Genomic DNA, 26150 nt, shown 5'->3' with positions numbered 1-26150 from the left:
TAATCCTAGCACTTTGGGAGGCTGAAGCAGCAGGATTGCTTAAGGCCAGGAGTTCAAGGCCAATGTGGGCAATAAAGTGAGGCCTTGTCCCATTAAAGAAAAAAATTAAACAAATGGTTGGGGCTGCGTGTGGTGGCTCACTCCTGTAGTCCCAGCACTTTGGGAGGCCAAGGTGGGCAGATGGCTTCAGTTCAGGAGTTAAAGACCAGCCTGGACAACGTGGTGAAACCCCGTCTTTAGTAAAAATTAAAAAATTAGCTGGGTATGGTGGTGTGTGCCTGTAGTCCTAGCTACTCAGGAGGCTGAGGTGGGAGGATCACCTGAGGCTGAGGAGGTTGAGGCTGCAGTGAGTCAAGATCATGCCACCACACTCGAGCCTGGGCTAAGAGTGACCCCCTGTCTCAAGAAAAAAAAAAAGAAAAGAAATATGGCCAGTGTGGTTGCTCATGTCTGTAATCCCAACATTTTGGGATGCTGAGGCAGGAAGATCACTTGAGGCCAGGAATTCAAGACCAGACTGGGCAACATAGCAAGACCCCATTTCTATTAAAAAATTGTTTTAAAAAAGAAATATATATTTGGTCTCTGCCCCTGGTTTTTTGGCACACAGCTCCTAAAACTTTTGGAATTTCTGGAGTGGTAACAGTGTCTTTTGTATGCTAATGAGACAACTGGTGGCTGGGGGTCCCCATACAGCTTCAGGATGGTGGCTGGATTAGAGGTCTGGGACTTTTGGCACCACCCCCAAACTCCAGAGAGGGGAGAGGGGCTGAAGGTTGAGTCAGTCACCAATGGCCAATGATTTAATCAATCATGCCCATTTAATGAAGTCTCCATACAAACTCAAAGGGACAGGGTTTGGATGAACTTTTGAGGTCGGGGTTCTTGGAGGGTGGTGTTCCAGGAGAGGGCATGAAAACTCCCTACTCGGTCCCACATATGTTGCCCTATGCGGCTTTTCCATCTGGCTGTTCATCTATATCCTTTGCAATACCCTTTATAATAAGTGGGTAAACATAAAATAAAGTGTTTCTCTGAGTTCTCTGAGATGCTCTAGCAGATTAACTGAACCTGACAAGAGAGTCATGGGAACCCTGATTTATAGCCGGTCAGTCAGAAGCAGAGGTCACAAGCTGGGACTTGTGATTGGTATCCGAAATAGGGGGGCGGTCTTGTGGAACTGAGCCCTCAACCTATAGGATCTGATGCTACCGCCAGCTGGACAGTGTCAGAACTGAATTACAGGATACCTAGCTGGTGTCCGCTGCAGAACTGGTTATGTGTAGGCAGAAATCCCCACAAACATTTTGGTGATCAGAGCGAAGTGTTCTGTGTTGAGTATTGTGTTAACTGTGTGTAAAACTGGGAAACACACTTTGTTTTCCTATCTCCAATAACTGTAAACATGGTAAATAACTGTAAAGCAAAACAAAACCTGATTTGCTTCACTTACCTATAAGGCTAAAAATTCTGCGAACACATAAAGTTGAAAAATTCCATTTTGCCCTTAAATTGTCAGCAGCTTGACCAGACAGGATCATACATAACCAAGAGCCTAAATAAGGCAATGAAGACAAAAACCCATTCTGGAAGGAATAAGAAGATACAGGATTAATTACAGTGAGAGAAAAAAACAAAACATACACATTCATCACAGCCAATGACCACCACTCAAAAGCAAAGGAAATGCATAGCAATATGTTGTTAATTTTTTAATATAATTACAGTAAGTAAGTCTGGCTTTCAGAAGGATTATAGGGTTCAGTCCAAGGCAGTCCCTAAGAGTCTGTATCAGAGGGAAATAAGGCTTGCCCTAGTCCTGTCTGCTTCGGGTAATTTTGACTGTTTCTCTGGGATTTGGGTTGTGGGAGAAGACAAGCCTTCCTGTTAGCCTATGGATTCTCCCTACTGAACATTTTCATCTTCCATTCTCACTTATTTATTTAAAAAAATTTTTTTTTTTTTTTTTTTTTGAGACAGAGTCTTACTCTGTCTCTCAGGCTGGAGTACAGGGGTGCGATCGCGGCTCACTGCAACCTCTGCCTCCTGGGTTCAAGTGATTCTCCTGCCTCAGCCTCCTGAGTAGCTGGGGTTACAGGCACCTGCCACCACACCTGGCTAATTTTTGTATTTTTATTAGAGATGGAGTTTCACCATCTTGGCCAGGCTGGTCTTGAACTCCTGACTTTGTGATCCACCCGCCTTGGCCTCCCAAAGTACTGGGATTACAGGCATAAGCCACTGCGCCTGGCCTCCTGAGTCTTTCTAATGACCATCTAGGTCAAGAAATAGAACTTTGCCAGCCTCGCCAGAAGACCCTTCATGGTCCTAGTCCTATCACAGCCCCCTTCCTCCCCCCTTAAATAAACGTTAACCTCGTTTTGGTGTATAGTAATCATGTACTCACTTTTATTTGTAGTTACATCACCCAAATGTACATCCCTAGACACTTCAGTTTAGTCTTGGCCATTAAAATTTTTTTGATTTGCCTTTTATGTCTCTTTAAATCTGTAAGTTCCCTTCCATTCATTTTTTTCTTACAATTTATCTATTAAAGAACCTAGGCCATATTTTGCTTTTAAAAGATCGGTGCCCAGTAAAATCATAACTCAAAAGTGCATTACATGTTCATTTACTACACACACACACACACACACACACACACACGTTTATTTTTAACAGAACTGGAGAGTCGTTTTTTTTTTTTTCTTTTGAGACAGAGTCTTGCTCTGTTGCCTAGGCTGGAGTGCAGTGGCGTGATCTCAGCTCATTGCAACCTCCACCTTCTGGGTTCAAGCAATTCTCCTGCCTCAGCCTCCTGAGTAGCTGGGAGTGCAGGCGTGTGTCACCACGTCCGGCTAATTTGTATTTTTAGTAGAGACGGAGTTTCGCCATGTTGGCCAGGCTGATCTTGAACTCCTGACTTCAAGTGATCTGGCCGCCTCAGCCTCCCAAAGTGCTGGGATTGCAGGGATGAGCCACCACGCCTGGCCTCTGAGAGTCTTTCTTGATGGTTTCTTTTCCCTCATATTTCACGTCCAATCACCAAGCATTGCCTATTCTACTTCCTTTAAAAAAAAAAAAGCTTGGCTGGGCACAGTGGCTCATGCCTGTAATCCTAGCACTTTGGGAGGCTGTAGAGGGAGAATCACTTGAGGACAGGGCTCAAGACCAGCCTGGCCAACATGGCAAAACCCTGTATCTACTAAAAATACAAAAAATTAGCTGGGCATCGTGATACATGACTGTAATCCCAGCTACTTGGGAGGCTGAGGCAGAAGAATCGCTTGAACCTGGGAGGTGGAGGTTGCAGTGAGCCAAGATTGCTCTGGTGCAGTCCAGCGTGGGTGACAGAGCAAGACTCTGTCTCAGAAAGAAAAAAAAACAAAAAACAAGAAAAAAAACACACTTCATTCCATTTAGACTTCTGCACAGTGGGATCACATATATCATTATCTGTGGCAAAATCCTGTGTAAGAATAAATGGTTTCAAAATATTAGTAGGAGAATAAAAAAGAATAAGCTGTAGTAAATCAGAGAAGTGAATTTTCTGATCTTGATTTTGTTTCCTGGTGGGATAAGGTTGATAATTCTTCACAGTTAGTAATTTTTCCACTTCAAGTTGCAATGTTAAAAACCGCCGGCTAGGCACGGTGGCTCATGCCTGTAATCCCAGCACTTTGGGAGGCCAAGGCAGGTGGATCACCTGAGGTCAGGAGTTTGAGACCAGCTTGGTGAACATGGTGAAACCTCATCTCTACTAATAATACAAAAATTAGGTGTGGTGGTGGATGCCTGTAATCCCAGCTACTCGGGAGGCCGAGGCAGGAGAATCGCTTGAACCGGAGAGGCGGAGGTTGCAGTGAGCCAAGATTGCGCCACTGTGCTCCAGCCCGGGCAACAACCTAAATACACTAAAGTCTTCAGCATTTATACATTCCACAGGCATCTTCCACAGTTGTTAAGTTTTCTCTTCAAGGATATGATCCCTTGTATTCATTTATTTAAAAAAATTGATTCCAATTTTTTTGCAGGCGTGTTGGCTCACGTCTGTAATCCCAGACCTTTGGGAGGCCAAGGCAAAGGGATCACTTGAGGTCAGGAGTTTAAGACCAGCCTGGCCAACATGGTAAAACCGTGTTTCTATAAAAATAAAAAATTTAGCCAGGTGTGGTGGCACATACCCGAAATCCCAGGTACTTGCGGGGCTGACAGAGGAGAATCGCTTGAACCCAGGAGGTGGAGGTTGCAGTGAGCTGAGGTCGTACCACTGAACTCTAGCCTGGGTGACAGAGCAAGACTCAGTCTTAAATAAAATAAAATAAAATGAGTTTCTGGTGGTGACGACCTACCCATGAGAACACACCTCTTGCAAAAAATCTCCTCCATCCCTCTCCAGAACAGGAGAAGAGGAAACACAAGAAGAAATGCCTGGTGCAGAGCACCAATTCCTATTTCATGGATGTGAAGTGCCCAGGATGCTATAAAATCACCACGGTCTTTACTCATGCACAAAGAGTAGTTTTGTGTGTTGGGTGCTCCATTGTCCTCTGCCAGCCTACAGAAGAAAAAGCAAGGCTTATGGAAGGATGTTCCTTCAGCAGGAAGCAGCCCTAAGAGCACTCTGAATCAAGATGAGTGGAAAACCATCTCAATAAACACATTTTAGATAAAAGATTAAAAAAATGAGAGATATGTGACTCTTGCTTTCACTTGAATACTTGCAGGCCATTGTAGGGTTATTTATTTTGTTTTTCTGTACAGACGGAGTCTTGCTCTGTCACCCAGGCTGGAGTGCAGTGCTGTGATCTTGGCTCACTGCAACTTCTGCCTCCCGGGTTCAAGGAATTCTCCTGCCTCAGTCTCCCCAGGTGCTGGGATTACAGGCACGAGCTGCCACGCCTGGCTAACTTCTTTTGTATTTTAGTAGAGATGAGATTTCACCGTGTTGCTCGGGCTGGTCTCGAACTCTTGAGCGAAGGCAATCCGCCTGCCTCGGCTTCCTAAAGTGCTAGGTGCGTGAGCCACTGCGCCTGGCCACTGTAGGGTTATTAACCAGCCTAATTTCAATATTGTTGTGTCTCAGGGAATAGGGAAGCTCAAGGAGAAGGAAAGAGATGGGGTAATGGCTGGTTGGCAGAGCTGTCAGAAGACACTCAACATTTATTACGTTTGCCATCTTTTATGGGGAAGGATTATGGTGCCCCCAAACAATTACAACACTAACATCAAGGATCAAGAGCCCTGAAGTGAGCACATGCTGTTGGAAAAATGGTGCTAACAGATTTGCTCCATGCAGGGTTAGCACAAATCTTCAATTCATAAAAAATACAGTATTTGCAGAGTATAATAAAGCAAAGTGCAATAAAAGGAGGCATGCCTGCACCATGCTTCTCAAAGCAAACTTTATTTTGAACAAAGGCCATTTGATGGCCAGGCAGGGTGGTTCACGCCTGTAATCCCAACACTTTGGGAGGCTGAGGCAGGAGAATCATTTGAGCTCAGGAGTATGAAACCAACCTGGACAACAATGGGAAACTCCATCTCTACTATTTAAAAAAAACAAAAACAAAAACACCTAGGCCATTTCATGAATGTAATACATTGATTTTCAAGAAAAAAATCCATTAAAAAATGGGCTATATAATTATAGAATTATTTTCAAACTCTATTCACATTTCTTTTTATTTTACAGACTGAAAGAAGGTCCTATATTCACATTTCTTTTAATTTTAATTAAGATAAACCTTTTTGTCTATGAAAATGCAAGATAAAAGATCCCTGTTTTAAAGTACACAACAACAAAAAATTAGCCCGGCGTGGTGGCGGGCGCCTGTAGTCCCAGCTACTCGGGAGGCTGAGGCAGGAGAATGGCGTGAACCCGAGAGGTGGAGCTTGCAGTGAGCCGAGATCGTGCCACTGCACTCCAGCCTGGGTGATAGAGCGAGACTCCATCTCAAAAAAATAAATAAATAAAATAAAGTACACAACATTAATTACTGGCCAGCTATTGATATTTTATTTCTTCCATACATAGTTCTTCCTGGAAAATCTCAAATAGAAACATCAGTGTAGTAATCTTTAAATATACTTTATAAGTAAAATAAGAGATTTTGTTAATATGATTTTGAGAATTTGCTTTTTTTTTGAGATGGAGTCTTGCTCTGTTGCCCAGGCTGGAGTGCAATGGCGTGGCCTCAGCTCACTGCAACCTCTGCCTACTGGGTTCCAGCGATTCTCCTGCCTCAGCGTCTTGAGTAGCTAGGACTACAAGTGCCTGCCACCATGCCTGGCTAATTTTTATATTTTTAGTAGAGATGGGGTTTCACCATGTTGGCCAGGCTGGCCTCAAACTCCTGACCTCAAGTGATCTGCCCACCTCGGCCTCCCAAAGTGCTGGGATTACAGGTGTGAACCACCAGGCCTGGCTGGATTTGCTATTTTTAATCTTCCTGTGGATCTCAGTTTTACCCCAAATGATAATTACCAAATTAATCTTTCAATGCACAGTTGAATGCAATTAATCACTGTAGTAGTATATTATTTATTTTTTTCTTTTTTAAAAATCAGCCCCACTTTATAGTTGAAATGTGGTAGTAGATTATAATCAGGCTCTGTTAACAGAGAACTTGGGAAAAATAAGATTGCTCACAATGAATCCATCCCATGATATTGCCAAAGCCTAATTTCAATTTAACTTCTGTCAATGCAATTTGTGGATATATTTCTATATAGTGATCTTGTTTTTCAGAAGTAGACAGAGGAGTTCTTCACAGCTTAGCTGCCTGAAGTTTTAAGGTTTGGTCCACATAGCCAGGCCAATGTTTATAGTATACTTTGGAATGTGAGTGACTGAGCATTCACTTTAATAGTTTTTAAAGCAGGTAGGTCCATGCAGCCAATGCGGTTGTGCAGTCAGCCTTGTTAGTATTTTTTTTTTTTTTTCCTGGGACAGAGTCTTGTTCTGCTGCCCAGGCTGGAGTGCAGGGGCATGATCTCAGCTCACTGCAACCTTTGCCTCCTGGGTTCAAGAGATTCTCGTGCCTCAGCCTCCCTAGTAGCTGGGATTACAGGTGTATACCACCATGCCCGGTTAATTTTTTTTTGTATTTTTAGTAGAGACGGTTTTGCTGTATTATCCAGTCTGGTCTCGAACTCCTGGGCTCAAGCAGTCCTTCTGCCTCAGCCTCCCAAAGTGCTGGGATTATTTTTGTGTTATTATTATTATTTTTTGAGATGGACTTTCGCTCTTGTTGCCCAGGCTGGAGTGCAATGGCTTGATCCCAGGTCACCACAACTTCTGCTTCCCGGGTTCAAGCAATTCTCCTGCCTCAGCCTCCTGAGTAGCTGGGATTACAGGCATGCACTACCACACCTGGCTAATTTTGTATTTTTAGTAGAGACGGGGTTTCTCCATGTTGGTCAGGCTGGTCTCGAACTCCTGACTTCAGGTGATCTGCCTGCCTCGGCCTCTCAAAGTGCTGGGATTATAGGCGTGAGCCACCGCGCCTGGCTTTTTTTGTATTTTTAACAGAGACAGGGTTTCACCATGTTGCCCAGTCTGGTCTCGAATGCCTGGCCTCAAGTGATCCACCTGCCTTGACCTCCCAAAGTGGTAGGATTACAGGTTTGAGCCACTACACCCGGCCTGATGTCGGGCATCCTTACACGTGCTTATTAGCCATCTGTGTAACTTTGGGAAAATGTGTATTCGTATTCAAGTCCTTTGCCCATTTTAAAAACTGAGTTGTCTTTTTATTATTGAATTGTAAGAATTCTTTTTTTTTTTTTTTTTTTTTTTTTTTTGAGACGGAGTCTTGCTCTGTGCCCCAGGCTGGAGTGCAGTGGCGCGATCTCGGCTCACTGCAAGCTCCGCCTCCCGGGTTCACGCCATTCTCCTGCCTCAGCCTCCCGAGTAGCTGGGACTACAGGCGCCCGCCAACACACCCGGCTAATTAAGAATTCTTAATATATCTGGATACTAGACCCTTATCAGATGTTTGATTTATAAATGCTTTCTCCCATTCAGTGGGTTGTTTTTCATTTTCTTGATAGTCCTTTGATGCATAAGAATCTCTAAAATTTAGGACAGCAGAGTAAAATGGAAGATACAAAATAACTGAATTTTAAATAGATGAGAACAAATTCTGTGTATGGTCTTATACTATATATATAAGAAGCAGATGATTATTTTTTCTTACCTCTTGAACATTGAACCTTAGGATCTCCTTCATATAAGTAGGCAATAACGTCAATAAAGTATAAAAAGTCCAGTTGTAAGAAAAGTGTGCGACTACAATAGCCCAAAGTGGCAGGGATTTTAAAATGGGTACCCACGGCACTGACTTCTGTGAAGAAAGCTGAAGAAAACAGGAATAATTAGGATAAACTACGGCTATGTTAATGCTTAGATCTGTACCGTACAGCTAAAACTCTATCCAGAATTCATACAGAATATCACCTTAATTAGTAAATTCCAAAGTTTTAAATCAACTCCTTTGAAATATTAAATAGCAAAATACATGATAAATATTTAATTGTTTGATTTTTTAAAAAATATATTAACTAGAAAGTCCATGATTCAGATTAGAGGAAAAAGTAAAAACGTATTCATAGAGCTATAATGTCAACCCTAAACATTCTTTATGAATGTCAGAAGTCACCTGCAGCATTGATTTATCTATTTATTTATTTCTTTTTTGAGACGGAGTTTCACCCTTGTTGCCCAGGCTGGAGTGCAATGGCACAATCTCGGCTCATTGCAACCTCTGCCTCCTGGGTTCAAGCGATTCTCCTGCCTCAGCCTCCCAAGTAGCTGGGATTATAGGCATACACCACCATGCCTGGCTAATTTTTGCATTTTTAGTAGAAACGGGGTTTCGCCATGTTGGTTAGGCTGATCTTGAACTCCTGACTAGAAGTGATCCGACCCAAAGTGCTGGGATTACAGGCGTAAGCCACTGTGCCCGGCCTGAATTCTCTATTTCTAAAATATAGTTTCACAGTCAAATTCAGAGGTTGACATAAGGGTAAAGGAAAGAGATTGGAAGGTCCTGTTAGAATTCATGTTTAATTATCCAATCTTTATTCAATTGAAATGATCATAAGAATTAGGCAATACAAGGTTTCTGTATGCAGCCATATGCAGTAGTGGTCTTTAAGGCAGGGTAAAAGCACCATAGGGGTATGCAAGATGATCTGCTGGGGTGAGGAAAGACATATTTCTATTTATTTCTATTTTTACTCATTTTTATTCTAAAAATAAAAAAACACTCCATTAATATTTAATAAATATGTTGGCCCTGGAGTATGTCAGGTGATTACAAATTGTATGAGTCCCCCATTTCAGAGGGGTTAATAACGGCATCCTCACTTGTTTGTTTGCCCTCAGAGTATTATAGCATATTGCAGTTTAAGTACTATTTTATTTTATTTTAAGAGAGTCTTGCTCTGTCACCCAGGCTGGAGTGCAGTGGCGTAATCTTGGCTCACTGCAACTTCTGCCTCCCCAGTTCAAGCTGGATTCTCCTGCCTCAGCCTCACGAGTAGCTGGGACTATGGGCATGTACCACCATACCTGACTAATTTTTGTATTTTTAGTAGAGACAAGGTTTCACTATGTTGGCCAGGCTGGTCTTGAACTCCTGACCTCAGGTGATCTGCCTGCCTTGGCCTCCCAAAGTGTTGGGATTAGAGGCGTAAGCCACCACACCTGGCCTATGTATTTTTTTTGAGATGGAGTCTTGCTCTATTGCCCAGGCTGGAGTGCAGTGGTGCGATCTCAGCTCACTGCAACCTCTGCCTCCCGGGTTCAAGTGATTCTCCTGCCTCAGCCTCCTGAGTAGCCAGAACCACAGGCAGTGCCACCATGTCCAGCAAATGTTTTGTATTTTTAGTAGAGACAGAGTTTCACCATGTTAGCCAGGATGGTCTCGATCTCCTGACCTCGTGATCTGCCCGCCTCAGCCTCCCAAAGTGCTGGGATTACAGGCGTGAGCCACCGTACCCGGCCGAGCTGCCACTTTTCTTGATGAGTCCTTTGTCAGCTACTTCACCAAGCAAAATAATGGCAGATCATTAACTATAACATAGTCAAACACATTGTTCCCTTTAAACATTATTATATTAACAAATTATGGCTGGGCCTGGTGGCTCACGCCTGTAATTCTAGCACTTTGGGAGGCCGAGGCGGGTAGATAACTGGAGGCCAACAGTTCGAGACCAACCTGGGCAACATGGTGAAACCCTGTCTCTACTAAAAATACAAAAATTAGCCGGGTGTGGTGGTGCGCAGCAGTAATTCCAGCTGGTTAAGAGTCTGAGGCATGAGAATTGCTTGAACCCGGAAGGCGGAGGTTGCAGTGAGCTGAGATCACGCTACTGCACTCCTGCCCTGGGCGACAGAGCGAGACTCTGTCTCAAAAAAAAAAACAACAAATTATTTGTAATTTTTAAGTTATAGCAAAAAAGTTTTTTTCTATTAAGATGTAAATTTTATGTATATTCTGTTTATTTCATCTATCCATCCTTTAAAAAGTCTATTTGTGTATATATTTTATGATATACATAAGTATCATAGTACATATAGATAACTCCAGAATAAATATACGGCCAGGCGTGGTGGCTCACGCCAGTAATCCCAGCACTTCGGGAGGCCGAGGCAGGCGAATCACGAGGTCAAGAGATCAAGACCATCCTGGCCAACATGGTGAAACCCCGTCTCTATTAAAAATACAAAAATTAGCTGGATGTGGTGGCGCGACCTGTATCCCAGCTACTCGGGAGGCTGAGGCAGGAGAATCGCTTGAACTCAGGAGGCGGATGTTGCAGTGAGCTGAGATCACACCACTGTACTCTAGCTTTGCGACAGAGCAACACTCCGTCTCAAAAGAAAAAAGAAAAAAAAATATATCTATATATACACACATACATTCAGATTGTGAGCCTCCCACCTGTTTATTGATTCTTGCATGATCAAGAAAGCTTGGATACCACCGATTTAGGGCATCAGATTTTTGTATTTCCTATACACTAAGACTGTTGTTTTTCTCAAAATCAAGAGCAATCTATGTTTCTGCCTTCAGAGTTCACAGTTGCTGTTATTTTAAAAAGAGGAAGAACCAGTATTGCCCAACCTTCTTCTGGCCTTTTTCATATGGACTTTTCATTTGACATCTTTGTAGATATGCTCTTGTGTTTTTTAATTACAAATTTTTAAAAATTATTATTTATTTATGAGACGGAGTCTTGCTCTGTTGTCCAGGATGGAGTGCAGTCGCGTGATCTTGGCTTGCTGCAACCTCTGCCTCTGAGGTTCAAGCGATTCTCCTGCCTCAGCCTCCCAAGTAGCTGGGATTACAGGCGCCCGCTGCCACCCCTGGCTGATTTTTGTATTTTTAGTAGAATAATTTTTAGTAGAGACGGGGTTTCACCGTGTTGGCCAGACTCGTGGCGAACTCCTGATCTCAGGTGATCCACCAGCCTCGGCCTCCCAAAGTGTTGGGATTACAGGCGTGAGCCAGTGAGCCATTGCGCTTGGTTGTATTTTTTTTTTTTTTTTTTTTTTTTTTTTGAGACGGAGTCTCGCTCTGTCGCCCAGGCTGGAGAGCGGTGGCGCGATCTCTGCTCACTGCAAGCTCCGCCTCCCGGGTTCACGCCATTCTCCTGCCTCAGCCTCTCCGAGTAGCTGGGACTACAGGCGCCCGCCACCACGGCCGGCTAATTTTTTTGAATTTTTAGTAGAGACGGGGTTTCACCGTGGTCTCGATTTCCTGACCTCGTGATCCGCCCGCCTCGGCCTCCCAAAGTGCTGGGATTACAAGCGTGAGCCGGGTTGTATTTTTTAATATGATCAAAGATGTACAGATATAGGGAAAGAGAAGGAGAGAGAACATTGATTCTTTTACAGCAGTGGTTTTCAACTCCAGCTATACTTTACAATTATAGGGGCCTGTGTTCTACTCTCTGCCTATTGAATAAACAAAATAAAAACAAGTAAAGCAAAAAAACTCTGAGTGTAGGGCCAAGGAATCTAAGTTTTAAAAGGCTTCACTGGTGATTCTATAGAGCAGTGGGTTCCCAAACTTTGCTGCATATAAGAATCATCCAGGGGAGCCTTAAAAACACTGAGACCAAGGTCACACCACAGACCAATTAAATAGGTTGTGGGAGGGTGGGAGGTAAGTATCCCTAGTTTTTGAAGATCCCTGGGTGATTTCAATGCGCAGCAAGTTTGGGACCAACTGCTGTAGAGATTAGATTTTAAAAAGTCTGCCCTTATCCTTCTTGATTGAAAAGCTCAGGGCAGAGAGGATTTTAGAGTTTGCAGGAATTTGGAACATAGCTCTTTTTATATGGCTTTGAAATCCACAAAGGAAGTGAAATCATTCTTTTATGCTGAAAGGTACAAGCGTAAATGTATTTGATCTCTGAAAACTGAATATATTCTGAAGAATGTATCCTACCTCTTGGAAATATAACCTGAAATAAGAAATATTTAATTTTAGTCACAGTGGTATGTTTTTACAACCTATAAATATTGAGTTTTTGATAGTCTGATGTTTTTGGACAATCACCCAACCAAGATGAGCTGTATGTCTAACACATAAGCCCTACACATGGCAGGTTCTCAATAGCTGCTTATCAAACAAATACAAGGCCCACAGGGTTAGAGGATTAGAAAGAAGAACGTGAAATGTATGTATTCCAGCTTAGTGTTCATTTGTAACTTAGGTACAACACAACAGTTTTCTGTTCTCCCAATATGAATTGTAAGATCAACTTATAGTATTTCCACATTACAAGTTATATTTCAGGGGGAAAGTCTTCATTTATAAAAACTTTCAAGTTAAAGATGAATTTTCAAATGTTACTAGGAGAAACTATCCGAGTATCTAGCAGACATTTATAAAAAAATCCTTCAAGAGTTTAAGGTAGTGCCGTCCAATAGAACTTTCCATGATGATGGAAATGTTCTATATGCACATTGTCCACAGGGTAACCAGTAGTTACATGCGGTTATTAAATCTTGTCCTTCTAACAGGTTGATGAAAGAAAATGAAGTGAAACAAAACCCTTGTCATATGTGTGACATATGTGTGACTGAATTACTAAATTTTTTTATTTTTAGACCGAGTCTTGCTCTGTTGCCCAGGCTGGAGTTCAGTGGAGTGATCTTGGCTCACTACAACCTCCGCCTCCTGGGTTCGAGTGATTCTCCCACCTTAGCTTCCCAAGTAGCTGGGATTACAAGCACTCATTGTCATGCCTGGCTAATTTTTGTATTTTTGTAGAGACAGGGTTTCACTAAGTTGACCAGGCTGGTCTTGAAGTCCTGATCTCAGGTGATCCGCTCACCTTGGCCTTCCAAAGTGCTGGATTACAGGCGTGAGCCACCACGCCTGGCCAGAACTAATTTTTTTTTTTTTTTTCTTGAGATGGAGTCTCGCTCTGTCACCAGGCTGGAGTGCAGTGTCGTGATCTAGGCTCACTGCAACCTCCGCCTCCCAGGTTCAAGTGATTCTCTTGCCTCAGCTTCCTGAGTAGCTGGGACTACAGGCGCGTGCCACTACGCCTGGCTAATTTTTGTATTTTTAGTAGAGATGGGGTTTCACCATGTTGGCCAGGATGGTCTTGATCTCTTGACCTAGTGATCAGCCCGCCTCAGCCTCCCAAAGTACTGGGATTACAGGTGTGAGCCACCATGCCCGGCCAAAACTAAATTTTTAATTAAATCAGTTAAATTAAAAATATAACAGCCACGTGGGGCTAGTGGCTACCATACTGGACAGCACAAGGTTGGGGTTAAGAAGGTACAAAACAGCTTTTTTTGGTGTTCTGGATCTAGAAATTATTCTCTTGCTATTGTTTCTAACACACTACTATCTTGCCAATCAAGCAATGTAAACACATACTCTCAATGGCTTCATCATATCTAATTTCTAATTGTTGGCAAAAAATTAAAAATTATGAAAGCATTTTTTTTTTTTTGAGAAGGAATCTCACTCTGTTGCCCAGGCTGGAGTGCAGTGGTGCGATCTCAACTCACTGCAGCCTCTGCCTCCCGGATTCGAGCAATTCTCCTCACTCAGCCTCCTGAGCAGCTGGGATTATAGGCGCCGGCTATCATGCCCGGCTAATTTTTGTATTTTTAGTAGAGACAGGGTTTCACCACGTTGGGCAGGCTGGTCTAGAACTCCTGACCTCAGGCGATCCACCTGTCTCAAAAGTGCTGGGATTACAGGCGTGAGCCACGGTGCCTGCCATTTTTTTTTTGAGGCAGGGTTTCACTCTGTTGTGCAGGCTGGAGTGCAGAGGCGTGATCACGGCTACTGCAACCTCAACCTCCTGGGCTCTAGTGATCCTCTCACCTCAGCCTCCTGAGTAGCTGAGACTACAGGCATGTGCCACCACACCGGGTAATTTTTAAATTTTTTGTAGAAATGGGGTCTCCCTATGTTGCCCAGGCAGGTCTCTAACCCCAGGGCTCAAGTGATCCTTCCACCTAGGCCTCCCAAAGTGATGGGATTACAGGCATAAGTCACTGCACCTGGTCCTGAAAGTTCTTATTAGAGGGCTACATTATTCTAAAATACCACTGCTGATAAAAGAAAATATATATGCGCGGCTGGGCGTGGTGGCTCACACCTGTAATCCCAGCACTTTGGAGGCCAAGGCAGGCGGATCACTTGAGGCCAGGAGTTTGAGACCAACTTGGCCAACAGATTGAAACCCTGGCTCTACTAAAAATATAAACAATTAGCCGGGAATGCTGGTGTGTGCATGTAATCCCAGCTACTCGGGAGGCTGAGGCATGAGAATCGCTTGAACCCGTGAAGCAGAGGTTGCAATGAGCTATAGATAGTGCCACTGCTCTTCAGCTCGGGGAACAGAGGGAGACTCTGTCCTTCCCACCTCCACCCCCCAAAAAGGAAAATACATATGGGCAAAAAAATTTAAAATTGCCCAAATCATTTGCTCAGCCAACATTTTGAAAGCAAATATACTTTGGAGATTTAAATGATAATGGAATTTGTGAAGGAAAAATCAATGAGATCCTGAATCTTGTGTACAGAATGTATCATCGAATTTCTAATAATAGCTCAATCAACTTTTTTTACATATAAGTTGAAACAGAAAAGGACAAACTATAAAAATTATTTGTCATGAAATGTGTGAAATATAGAGGGTAAGATCCCTCAACAAATATTTGAATATCTTCTAATATGCCATTTAAAAAAATTTTTCTTGTCAAATGCAAGTAACAGCAAATTGATTTAGCAAAGTTACATGTAAAAAACGCTCTTAATTTCTGTCTTAATTTGACAACTAAATATTCAAACCAAGGTCCCCATTTGATTTGCTTCGCAATGCTGCAAAATTGTATACTCTTCCTAAAAGGCATAAAGGAGAAGTAAAACAGTTACAAAACATGCTATCTTCAGGCTGGGCATGGTGGCTCATGCCTGTAATCCCAGCACTTTGGAGGCTGAGGTGGGCAGATCACTTGAGCTCACAAGTTCAAGACCAGCCTGGGCAACATGGCAAAACCCTGTCTCTACAAAAAATACAAAAATTAGCCAGGCTTTGTGGTACACACCTGTCATTCCAACTACTTGGTAGGCTGAGGTGGGAGGATGGCTTAACCCGGGAGGTGGAGGGAGGCTACAGTGAGCCGAGATCATGCTACTGCACTCCAGCCTAGGCAATAGAACCAGACCTTGTGTCAAAAAACAAAACAAAAACAAAACAACACAAAAACAAAAACAAAAAAACAAACCCAGAACCAACCAAACAAGAAAACCCCATGATATCCTCGGAATTAAGAAAAGAAGAAGAAGCCAGGCGTGGTGGCTCACGCCTGTAATCCCAGCACTTTGGGAGGCCAAAGCTGGTAGATCACCTGAGGTTGGGAGTTCGAGACCAGCCTGACCAACATGCAGAAACCCTGTCTCCACTAAAAATACAAAAAGTTAGCCAGGTATGGTGGTGCATGCCTGTAATCCCAGCTACTTGGGAGGCTGAGGCAGGAGAATCAGTAGAACCCAGGAGGTGGAGGTTGCAGTGAGCCGGGATTGCGCCATTGCACTCCAGCCTGGGCAACAAGAGCGAAACTCCATCTCAAAAAAAAAAAAAGTAGAAAGAAAGAAGAAGAACAACAAAAATAGCAGACATATAGGAAAGAACACTTCAACGGGTGAAGTGGTAATGTCTTTCCACAATTCATTAAAAGGAGATCTTCAACATAGAGGAGTAGCTGATGATCTTAAAGCACTCACTAGTCATGAGATGGTCCTTCTGAATTTAACTGCAGTGTGCAATGAAGATTTTTATTTCTCTCTCTTTTTTTTTGAGATAGAGTCTTGCTCTGTCGCCCAGGCTGGAGTGCAGTGGTACGATCTCGGCTCACTGTAACCTCCACCTCCCAGGTTCAAGTGATTCTTCTGCCTCAGCCTCTCAAGTAGCTGGGAGTACAGGTACACGCTACTACGCCTGGCTAATTTTTGTATTTTTACTAGAGACGGAGTTTCGCCATATTGGCCAGGCTGGTCTCGAACTCCTGACCTCATGATCCGCCTGCCTTCGCCTCCCAAAGTGCTGGGATTACAGGTGTGAGCCACCGTACCCAGCCTATTTCTCTTCTTGTAGAAATTTCTGAATCAGAATTAGAACTATATATGCCATCATAATTGTAAAATCCACTTATTGTAAGAATGAAATCACATTTCTACCTATAAGTACTGACTTTTTCTTGGTTGGATAACTGAGAAAACATTCTAACTGCAACTCTTGCTTGTCTAGCTCAGATGTCTTTCGACATGACTGCCAGCATAAGCTATCTACAATGCAAACCTGATTCTGTCACTTCGAGCTTACAAATACTTCATGGCATCCCAGTGCCCAAAGGATAAAGGCTAAGCTCCTTAGGGAGGCACAGAGGACCCTCTGTGACCTGACTTCCACCTGTTCCTCCTCCTGCTGTTTTTTGCCTTTACCTTATGCACGAGAGCAACACCCAACAGCCACACTTCCTAGAAGGTGTCACTCTTTCTCTGGAAGATAATCACTCTTTCTCTCAGGAAAGTGAGAAAGAAAAAAAGCAGTCAGGCCGGGTGTGGTGGCTCCCACCTGTAATACAAGCACTTTGGGAGATGAAGGCAGGCGGATCACCTGAGGTTGGGAGTTTGAGACCAGCCTGACCAACATGGAGAAACCCCGTCTCTACTAAAAAACGAGAAACATCTTCCTCTCCTAGCTAATATGAGTGACTGCTGTGCCCTTACTAATCACAGCTTTACCCCACCTTCTAGATAAAAATTCATCATAGAATTATCAAATCCAGAGCAAAATATTAATTCTTTAAACCCTTCCCAAAGTCACCTAATGCAAGTCTAAACTGTAACAAGTTCTTCTCAGCTCTGCACTGAGATGCCCTATGGTTCTTCATAGTGTGCTTTCTTCCTCACTGCAACAAACCAAGAAACCCAACTTGTTCAACTATAAGTGTGTTCCTGATGGGCTTTGGCCAAAAGGCACTGACACAAGGAAGCTTTTCCTATCTGCCCCAGGCTGGCTGAGGACTGCCACCTTCTCTGTTCCAAAGATGTCCTGTACCTTATAGCACTGCATTACGCAGGCTACATTATATTGAAATTCTGTCCATCCATGTCTGTCTCCCTCTGGAGACCTCAGGCCCCACAGGAACCATGTTTTATTTTTTTCCTCTTATTCATTTTTAAGTCCTCAGCTGACAAAGAACCTAGGTCATAGTAAAGTATCAAAAAAAAAAAAGTTTAAAGAATGAATGAGTAGATGCTGCACATTTCTTGGGTCCAAGATTTAAAGGTGGAGCTTCATGTAACACATCATTTGATGACATTGTCAACTATAACGTCATGTGCTTTAAGAATGCAGTCTGGTTGTACACAGTGACTCACGCCTGTAATCCCAGCATTTTGGGAGTCTAAGGCAGGAAGACTCCTTAAGCCCAGCAGTTTGAGACCAGCTTGATCATCATAGGGAGACTCCGTCTCTACAAAAAATAATTAGCTAGGCGTGGTGGTGTGCACCTGTAGTCCTAGCTACTCGAGAGGCTGAGGTGGGAAGACTGCTTGAGCCTGTAGGGTTGAGGCTGCACTGAGCTGTGATGGCGCCACTGCACTGCAGCCTGGGCACTGAGCTAGACTCAAAAAAAAAAAAAAAAAAAAAAAAGAATGCAATCTGGGCTTCTCCTCCTAACTCTCTTGCCTCTGAATATTCTTTTTTCTGAAGCGTGTGGAGAAACAACCTAAGTTTGGACAGATTAAGACACATATCAATGTAGAGAAGGCTTTTTTTTTTTTTTTTTTAAGACAAGGTCTTGCTCTGTTTCCCAAGCTGGAGTGCAGTGGCACAAACACAGCTTACTATACCCTGGACTTCCCAGGCTCACTCATTCCTCCTGCTTCGCAAGTTGAGTAGCTGGGACTACAGGTGCGTAACATCACGCTTGGCTAATTTTTAAATTTTTTGTAGAGATGAGGTCTCGTCATGTTGCCCAGGCTGGTCTCAATTCCTGGGCTCAAGCAATCCTTCTATCTTGGCCTCCCCAAGTGCTGGGATTACAGATGCGAGCCACCACCCCTGGCCAAGGGAAAGCTTTTTAAAAAATTTAAACAAACTCAAAAGTTTTATAAGTTCTGGAAGATCATGATAAAAATGAAATATTGAAGAAAGCAAGCTGTTACCCATCAATGTTGAGAAAATGACAAAACGTATCAAGTTTTACATGGCAACATCTGTTTATAATGTGTTAAATTTTTTTACCTGTTCCTTAAGGGGAAAAAGTGGGTAACTCAATTAACATCATGTAGGACTCTAAACTTTCAAAGTAACTTAACTTTTTTTTTTTGAGACATGGTCTTGCTCTGTTGCCCAGGTTGGAGTGCAATGGCTTATCATAGTTCACTGCAACCTTGACCTGCTGGTCTCAAGCAGTCCCCTTGCCTCAGCCTCCTGAGGAGCTGGAACTGCACGTGTGTGCCACCACACCCAGCTAAAACTTTCTTTTTATTTGTATTAATTTTTTTTTTTGTTGGGAAGACTCAGACCCAAGTAACCTTGGATATGAGCTCTCCACCTAGTTAAACTTTATTACAGTGCTGATTTCTTCTGTTTCTAAGTTTTTGCCAATCTTTGGCAAAGATCAAGACAGGTCATAATTCTTAAAGTTCAGCTGCTTGTAGAGACATTTATAGCAAAATAAAAAAACTTAAAAAGAAATGTTAAAGAGTACATTTTTTCTTCGTTTTAGAGATGGGGTCTCGCTATGTTGTCCAGGCTGGTCTTGAACTCCAGGGCTCAAGAAATCTGCCTGCCTTAGCCTCCCAAAGTGCTGGGATTACAGGCGTAAATCACCATGCCCAGCCAAGACTAAGTTTTTAATTTTACTGCCTGGCTATACTGTATATAGATATTTAAAATATCAATCTTGGGCCAGGCGCAGTGGCTCACGCCTATAATCCCAGCACTTTGGGAGGCCAAGGTGGGAGGATCGCTTGAGGCCAGGAGTTCGAGACCAGCCTGGCCAATACGGTGAAATCTCATCTCTACTAAAAATACAAAAAATTAGCTGGGAGTGGTGGCATGCACCTGTAATCCCAGCAACTCAGGAGGCTGAGGCAGGAGAATTGCTTGAACCAGGGAGATGAAGGTTGCAGTGAGCCGAGATCGTGCCACTACACTCCAGCCTGGGTGAGAGAGCGAAACTCTCTCTCTAAAAATAAATAAATAAATAAAATAAAATATCAATCATGATAATTTAATAGGAAAAGTTTTAAGTATTTTATGTTCTTAAACTAATAAAGTGACTTTGAAGCCAATAAGAATGCTGAAAACAAACTGTGTATATTTTAATCTTTCCTAATGTTTTTATGTTCTTTTATTCTACTCAAAAGGCAAACATTTTGTTTCCATGGTTTGAGAATTTAGCATATTGAATTATGATAGATTTTTATTTCTGATTTGCCTTTGTGCTCGATTAAGTGATTGAAATCTGGTTTTAATAAGATATAAATTTTTTTCTAAAGATCTACTCTAGAAGAGCAAACAGATGTATATCATATTATAATATTATATCATAATAAATGTGCTGTTCTCTTTCTTTAATGACACTCATTTAAAATATAGATACAGGTCCAATATCTCTTGTCTGAAATGCTTGGAACCAGAAGTGTTTTGGATTCTGGATTTTAGAATATTTGTATCACATACCTTTCCAGTTAAGCATCCTAAATCTTGTTTTTCTTTTTGAGATGGAGTCTCGCTCTGTTGCCCAGGCTGGAGTGCAGTGGCACAATCTCAGCTCACTGCAACCTCTGCCTCCTGGGTTCAAGGAATTCTCCTGTCTCAGCCTCCCGAGTAGCTGGGACTACAGGTGTGTGCCACCATGCCCAGCTAATTTTTGTATTTTTAGTAGAGACGGGGTTTTGTCATGTTGGCCGGGCTGATCTCGAACTCCTGACCTCAGGCAATCTGCCTGCCTCAGCCTCCCAAAGTGCTGGGATTACAGGAGTGAGCCATCAGGGCTGGCCAAGCATCCTAAATCTTAAAATCCAAAAATCTGAACCCTAAAATGCTCCAATGAGCATTTCCTTTGAGCATCATGTGGGTTCTCAAAAACTTTTGGATTTCAGAGTATTTTGGATTTAGAATTTTCAGATTTGGGATGCACAACTGTATAAACACACTAGTTGGTTTTCTAACAACTAATGGTCAGAATGAGAATCCTTTCATGAATAACACATTTTATTTTCTACTAATCAAGTGGAAAAAACAAACTCGACTCATTTGATAATCACTACACTAAAAGGTTTTAAAATGACTTAAAAGTATTTTTTATAGTTTATGAAACTATACTTTCTATAAAAAATGAAAGAACTGAAATTCTTCAGACAATACTTTGTTCATATTTATGTATTTAAAAAAATTTTTAAAATATCTTAAATGTTTTGTAGAGAAAGGGTCTCACTATGTTGACTAGGCTAGTCTCCTGACCTCAAATGATCCTCCCACCTAGACCTCCCCAAAGTACTGGGATTACAAGTGTGAGCCACTGCGCCCAGCCAGACAATACTTTGGATATTTATTTCATTTGCTTATTCTATTTTGTCTACAGCATGCACAATAGGAATATCTATTTTTAAAAATTGATATCTTAATTCTGAAGAAAAACAGTTTCTGATATTATTTTTAAAATGTGTCGAAGTCCATACCTGATTTCTTAATGATGAAAGAATGTATTCCTTTTCATAATGAGAAATTCTCTTGTGTTTTTGTGGTGTGTCACTAACTAACCAGATCCACAAAAGAAACCAAAATATTCCAATAGTACCTTAAAATAGAAAAATAATAGTTAGATAAAATTAGAATGTACCAAATAACAAACAAAACAAAACAAAAACACAAAATTCGAATGTACCAACAACAATTTTTACATGTCTTGAAAAAATTATGTAACTATAAATTCAATGTAAAACTGACTTCAGTTTGGATTCAATTTCAAGTTTCTCTCAATTATTTAATGGGATAATTGCTGTAACTGTATTATTGCTTATACATTTTGAAGAAAACAACTTTCTTTTTCTTTTTTTTTTTTTTTTTGAGACAGAGTCTCCTCTGTCACCAGGCTGGAGTGCAGTGGCGATCTCGGCTCACTGCACCCACCTCCCGCCCCTCCTGCCGCCTCCAAGTGCTACAGCTCCGCCCGGCTAATTTTTTTTTTTATAGAGATGGTTCACCTGTCCCTCCTCTGACCGCCGCTCGGTCCAAAGTCTGGGATTACAAGCTGACCACGGCCACTTTTTTTTTTTTTTTTTTTTTTTTAGTCTTCTGTGCCAGCTGGAGTGCTGGGACTCACGCACCGTGCCCACCATGTCGCCCTGTGGCTAACATTTTTTTGTATTTTGAGTAGAGATGGGGTTCCACCATGTAGGCCAGGCTGGTCTTGAACTACTGACCTCGTGATCCACCCGCCTCGGCCTCCCAAAGTGCTGGGATTACAGGTGTCAGCCACCACGCCCAGCCAGAAGAAAACAACTTTTAACCACACGACTTTGCCTATCAGGGTCTACCAGACAAACCTTTTTGAAGATACATTTCCACAATCTACATATTTCCAAAGGTATCTGTTTTTGTTAGTTGATTTTTAAATTTTGATTGCAGATATATTTCTTGCATGACATGTCTATGTGAAAATCTAATTTATTAAAAATGTGTATCATGCTGCCAAAGAAATTGAGAAATAAAATGCCTTGGGACTAAGTAAAAAGAAAAAAAAAAACATTAAAACTACCAAGTGAGAACATCCTACTTTGGTTGAGAAGAACTTCAAAATACCCAAGATAGTGATTTTTTGATAGCAAATGTACTATTTAAGTCCAGGATCAATAGTCATTTCTACTGAGAAATATTCCAAAACTAACATCAGCTCATAACTCAAATAGGTCAAGTAAATCATACCAACTTGAAAAACAGGTTATCAGAAAGTGTTTTAGAACTGTGGTTCAGTGATTTGGAAGATATATTTTTAACACATTATTAGGCTACTATTATTACATTATAATTTAGTTAAAATTTTAAACTTACCAAAAAAGTAGAAGACATAAGTCCAATTCATATAGTAGCAAATTATTCCGGAAAGAGGAAGAGAAATTACTGTCCCAAGCTGTGCTCCTAGAACAACACATAAGACTATTTTATAAACTTTGGAGAGAGAGAAACAAGGATAGGACAGGTCTACTGCTTACAGAGGATGGGTAACAGGCTGGGTACAGTGGCTCATGCCTGTAATCCCTACACTTTGGGAGGCTGATGCGGGTGGATCACCTGAGCCTAGGAGTTTGAGACCAGCCTAGGAGTTTGAGACCAGCCTGGGCAATATGGCAAACTCCTACCTGTACTAAAAATACAAAAATTATCTGGGCATGATGGTGGTGCATGCCTGTAGTACCAGCTACTTAGCTACTTGGGAGGCTGAGGTGGGAGGATCGCTTCAGCTGTTGAGGGTGCAGTGAGGGGCAATTGTGCCACCGCACTCCAGCCTGGGCTGAGACCCTGTCTCAAAAAAAAAAAAAAAAAAGGCTAAAATTTGGTCCCATAGAAGCAAGATTAGAAAAAAGATATAGAGGTAGTGTAATAGGACAAGCAAAGGAATGGAAGTAGGAAAGCAGACAGTAGGCTTGGGAACTTCATTTGGGTAAAGGAAAGGAAAAGAAGATAAAGCTGGAAAAATAGGTTGGACAGTTGAACAGTTACTGAATACCTACTCCATGCTAGGCACTATCTGCCAGAGATATAAGGCTAGCTGCAACAAAGTAGTGAAGACTGTAAAGAATCTTGCCCCTAGTTCAAGGAGTTTGGGATTTATTCAATAGGTAAAGGGGAACCTTAGATAGTACTTGTTCTTGAACCTATCATCAGATTTCTCATGTCAATCTCCACATAGCTGCAAGAATAATCTTCTTAAAATGTAATTGAGTCCTGCCTCTTAAAAAACAATCTACATTCTTTCCTGTAGCCTGTAAGACCTGATATAACCCAGCTCTTATCTCTTTTTCTAACCTCATCTTATGCCATCATCCTCCTTACTCACTGAGTTCTAGCCACCCAAAGTAGTTTTCCACTTCTTTGAACCCTTATGTTATTTCTTGCCTGAGCGCTCTCGTACATGCTGTTCTGATTGGCTGAAATACTCTTCTCCCTGCACGAATGGTTTGTTCTTATCCTTCAGATTTTAGCTTAAAAGTACCATAGAGAGACCTTTTCTCAACTACTGTATTTAGAAAGCAGTCAGGTGGAAAAATTTTAATTCAGTCAATGAAAGAAAGGCTGGAATTTCTTATGCAATCTGGTAAAATTATAATTCACATATATAAAACTCATGTTATCTCACCTGTAGATCAAAATGATGGCAAATAAAGATGCAAAGGAAAAAAGATGCATGAAGAGAGGGGTTGAGAATCATGATACATTCATTAGTTAATCAAAACAGAAATCACAATTTAAGGACAAAAACATTCAATTTTCTAGCTACTGGCCTTTTTTTTTCTTTTTTTTAAATAGCATCTCCAAACAAAAATAAAATTTAAAAACCCCAAAAAAGTAAACAGAAAAAAAATAGCATCTCTATTGCTATATGCTGAAAAGGCAACATACTTTGAAATAGATGATGGCAGATGGGGAAAATGACATTAGTCAATTAAGCCACATTACTATAAGTTGTTGAGCCAAAGAGAAAAATTGGTAATAAAGTTATACTACCGAAACTTAATGTTCTCCCCAAAGGGGCATCCAATCCAACATTGCATCATTCTGGTATGCAGGCCCTTTTTCCCCAAAGTTGATATATACATAACATATTACAGCAAAATTTGATAATTGTTATCTCACCTGCATATGAAATGCTAAGAAGCTTGCTTCTTTCAAGAGGGGGAGCCCAAGAAGACCACATGGCATGCATGGCTGGAAATGTAACACCCTGAGAGAAGGGAACATGATATTTCTGATGAAATGTAAGGTAGTTTTGTTAATGCTTTAAAGTAAGTTAAGTATTTTGCTACAAAAGCATTTTCTGGATAAGAATCAAACCAGAATCAGGTTCCATGAAGTGACATATTTTTACAGTGTTAAGTGAAAATACCTTATAATGAAGTACTTTCAGAATTTGAGGGCTGGGTGTGGTGGCTCATGTCTATAATCCCAGCACTTTGGGAGGCCAAGGCAGGAGGATTACTTGAGCCCAGGAGTTCGAGATCAGCCTGGGTAACATAGTGAGACACCATCTCTTAAAAAAAAAAGTAAAACTCCCCAAAGATTCATGGATTTTGGAACTGGTTTTAAGACAACAGGATAAGGGTTACAATAAATCTAAAATAATTGTACTGGGTGAGGACATAAAGGGATCATGCTCAAGGTTAATTTTACTCATTCACTTTATTAATCACCTGAATGAAAGGGAATATTACTAACTTATAACTTTAAAAAATACTGAGCTAATACTTTGGGATACTGAAAAAAAATTCAAGCTGACAATCAACCAGAAAAACAGTCCTATTAAAAAAAGGATGAATTCAATTAGCATGTTTACAGCCATTCTTCTTTTTTTTCCTGTGATAACAAGCCTAGTAGATGCCAATTACTGACACGGAGAGGTAATAGGATGTGCAAACAGGGAGTTTCATAGAGACTGGGTAAATGAGGAGATACCACAGGACAGTGAGAGAGAACAGCTCTCCTTGGACACTCTCTGTGTCACTTCAGAAAGATTAGTTAACCTCCCTGAACTTCAAGGCGGTTGCATAATTGTTGTAAAGATAAATGGTAGCTAGTGCTATTATTAGTGGAGAGAAGAATAAATGTTTTAATACTTTGTACTTTCCACTGACTCTTTCAAAAACAAAAACAAAAGGAATTAAAAAAAAGTAATACCAATGGAAGGCAAAGATGATTTAGGTACATTGCAGATCAACAAGAATCTATATCATGGAGCATCCACAGGATGAGTCATTATAGAAGAAAACTTAAGATGTTTGGAAGTCCCCACAGAGATTATGTTGTAGAAAACTTTATTATAAAACCTAGGGACAATGTAGGTATATTTATGGTGAATCAGATGGTAGGAATGCAAGATAGTAATCTAAGTGTCCTTTATGAATGAGGAAATGCACCTGTGATACATATTGAAGGGATGAAGAAGGACGAGAGAACCTGAGTATAAACACAACTTAAATTCTATTTAGTTGTCGGCTGGACACGGTGGCTCATGCCTGTAATCCCAGCACTTTGGGAGGTGGAGGCGGGTGTATCACTTGATGCCAGAAGTTCGAGACCAGCCTGGCCAACATGGTGAAACCCCGTCTCTACTAAAAATACAAAAGTTAGCCAGGCATGGTGGCACATGCCTGTAATCCCATCTACTTGGGAGGCTGAGGAAGGAGAATTGCTTGAACTCGGGAGGCGGAGGTTGCAGTGAGCTGAGATCATGCCACTGCACTCCAGCCTGGGCAACAGAGTGAGACTCCGTCTCAAAAACTAGAAAAAAATAAATAAATGAATAAATAAAATGTCACCTGAGATAACAGTAGTAATATGATCAATATGCCATAATGTGAAAT

At 41.6% G+C, this 26150-nt stretch overlaps 2 protein-coding genes across 3 annotated transcripts in view; one reads left to right on the top strand and one right to left on the bottom strand.

Moving 5' to 3' along the window:
- The window catches only part of SLC17A5 (solute carrier family 17 member 5), a 58991-nt gene that overhangs the window by 18589 nt on the left and 14252 nt on the right, over positions 1-26150 (bottom strand). For both annotated transcript variants that reach the window (XM_030809323.1, XM_030809324.1), the window contains exons 4-8: positions 24427-24514; positions 22624-22710; positions 21252-21370; positions 8202-8360; positions 1454-1586 (exon numbers count right to left, since the gene is read on the bottom strand). In XM_030809323.1, the coding sequence (XP_030665183.1) occupies positions 1454-1586; positions 8202-8360; positions 21252-21370; positions 22624-22710; positions 24427-24514 (586 nt within the window). The remainder of the gene's footprint in view (positions 1-1453; positions 1587-8201; positions 8361-21251; positions 21371-22623; positions 22711-24426; positions 24515-26150) is intronic.
- Positions 4354-4670, top strand: LOC105738971 (40S ribosomal protein S27-like; the record flags this gene model as incomplete). Its single annotated transcript, XM_012502815.2, has 1 exon — positions 4354-4670. A coding segment is annotated over one exon (264 nt), but the record flags the coding sequence as incomplete, so codon positions are not given.

Source organism: Nomascus leucogenys, chromosome 3 (assembly GCF_006542625.1).
Source record: "Nomascus leucogenys isolate Asia chromosome 3, Asia_NLE_v1, whole genome shotgun sequence".
Lineage (NCBI taxonomy): Eukaryota > Metazoa > Chordata > Mammalia > Primates > Hylobatidae > Nomascus > Nomascus leucogenys.
Note: the sequence above shows the minus strand (reverse complement) of the source record. Positions and strands in the feature narration are given on the sequence as shown.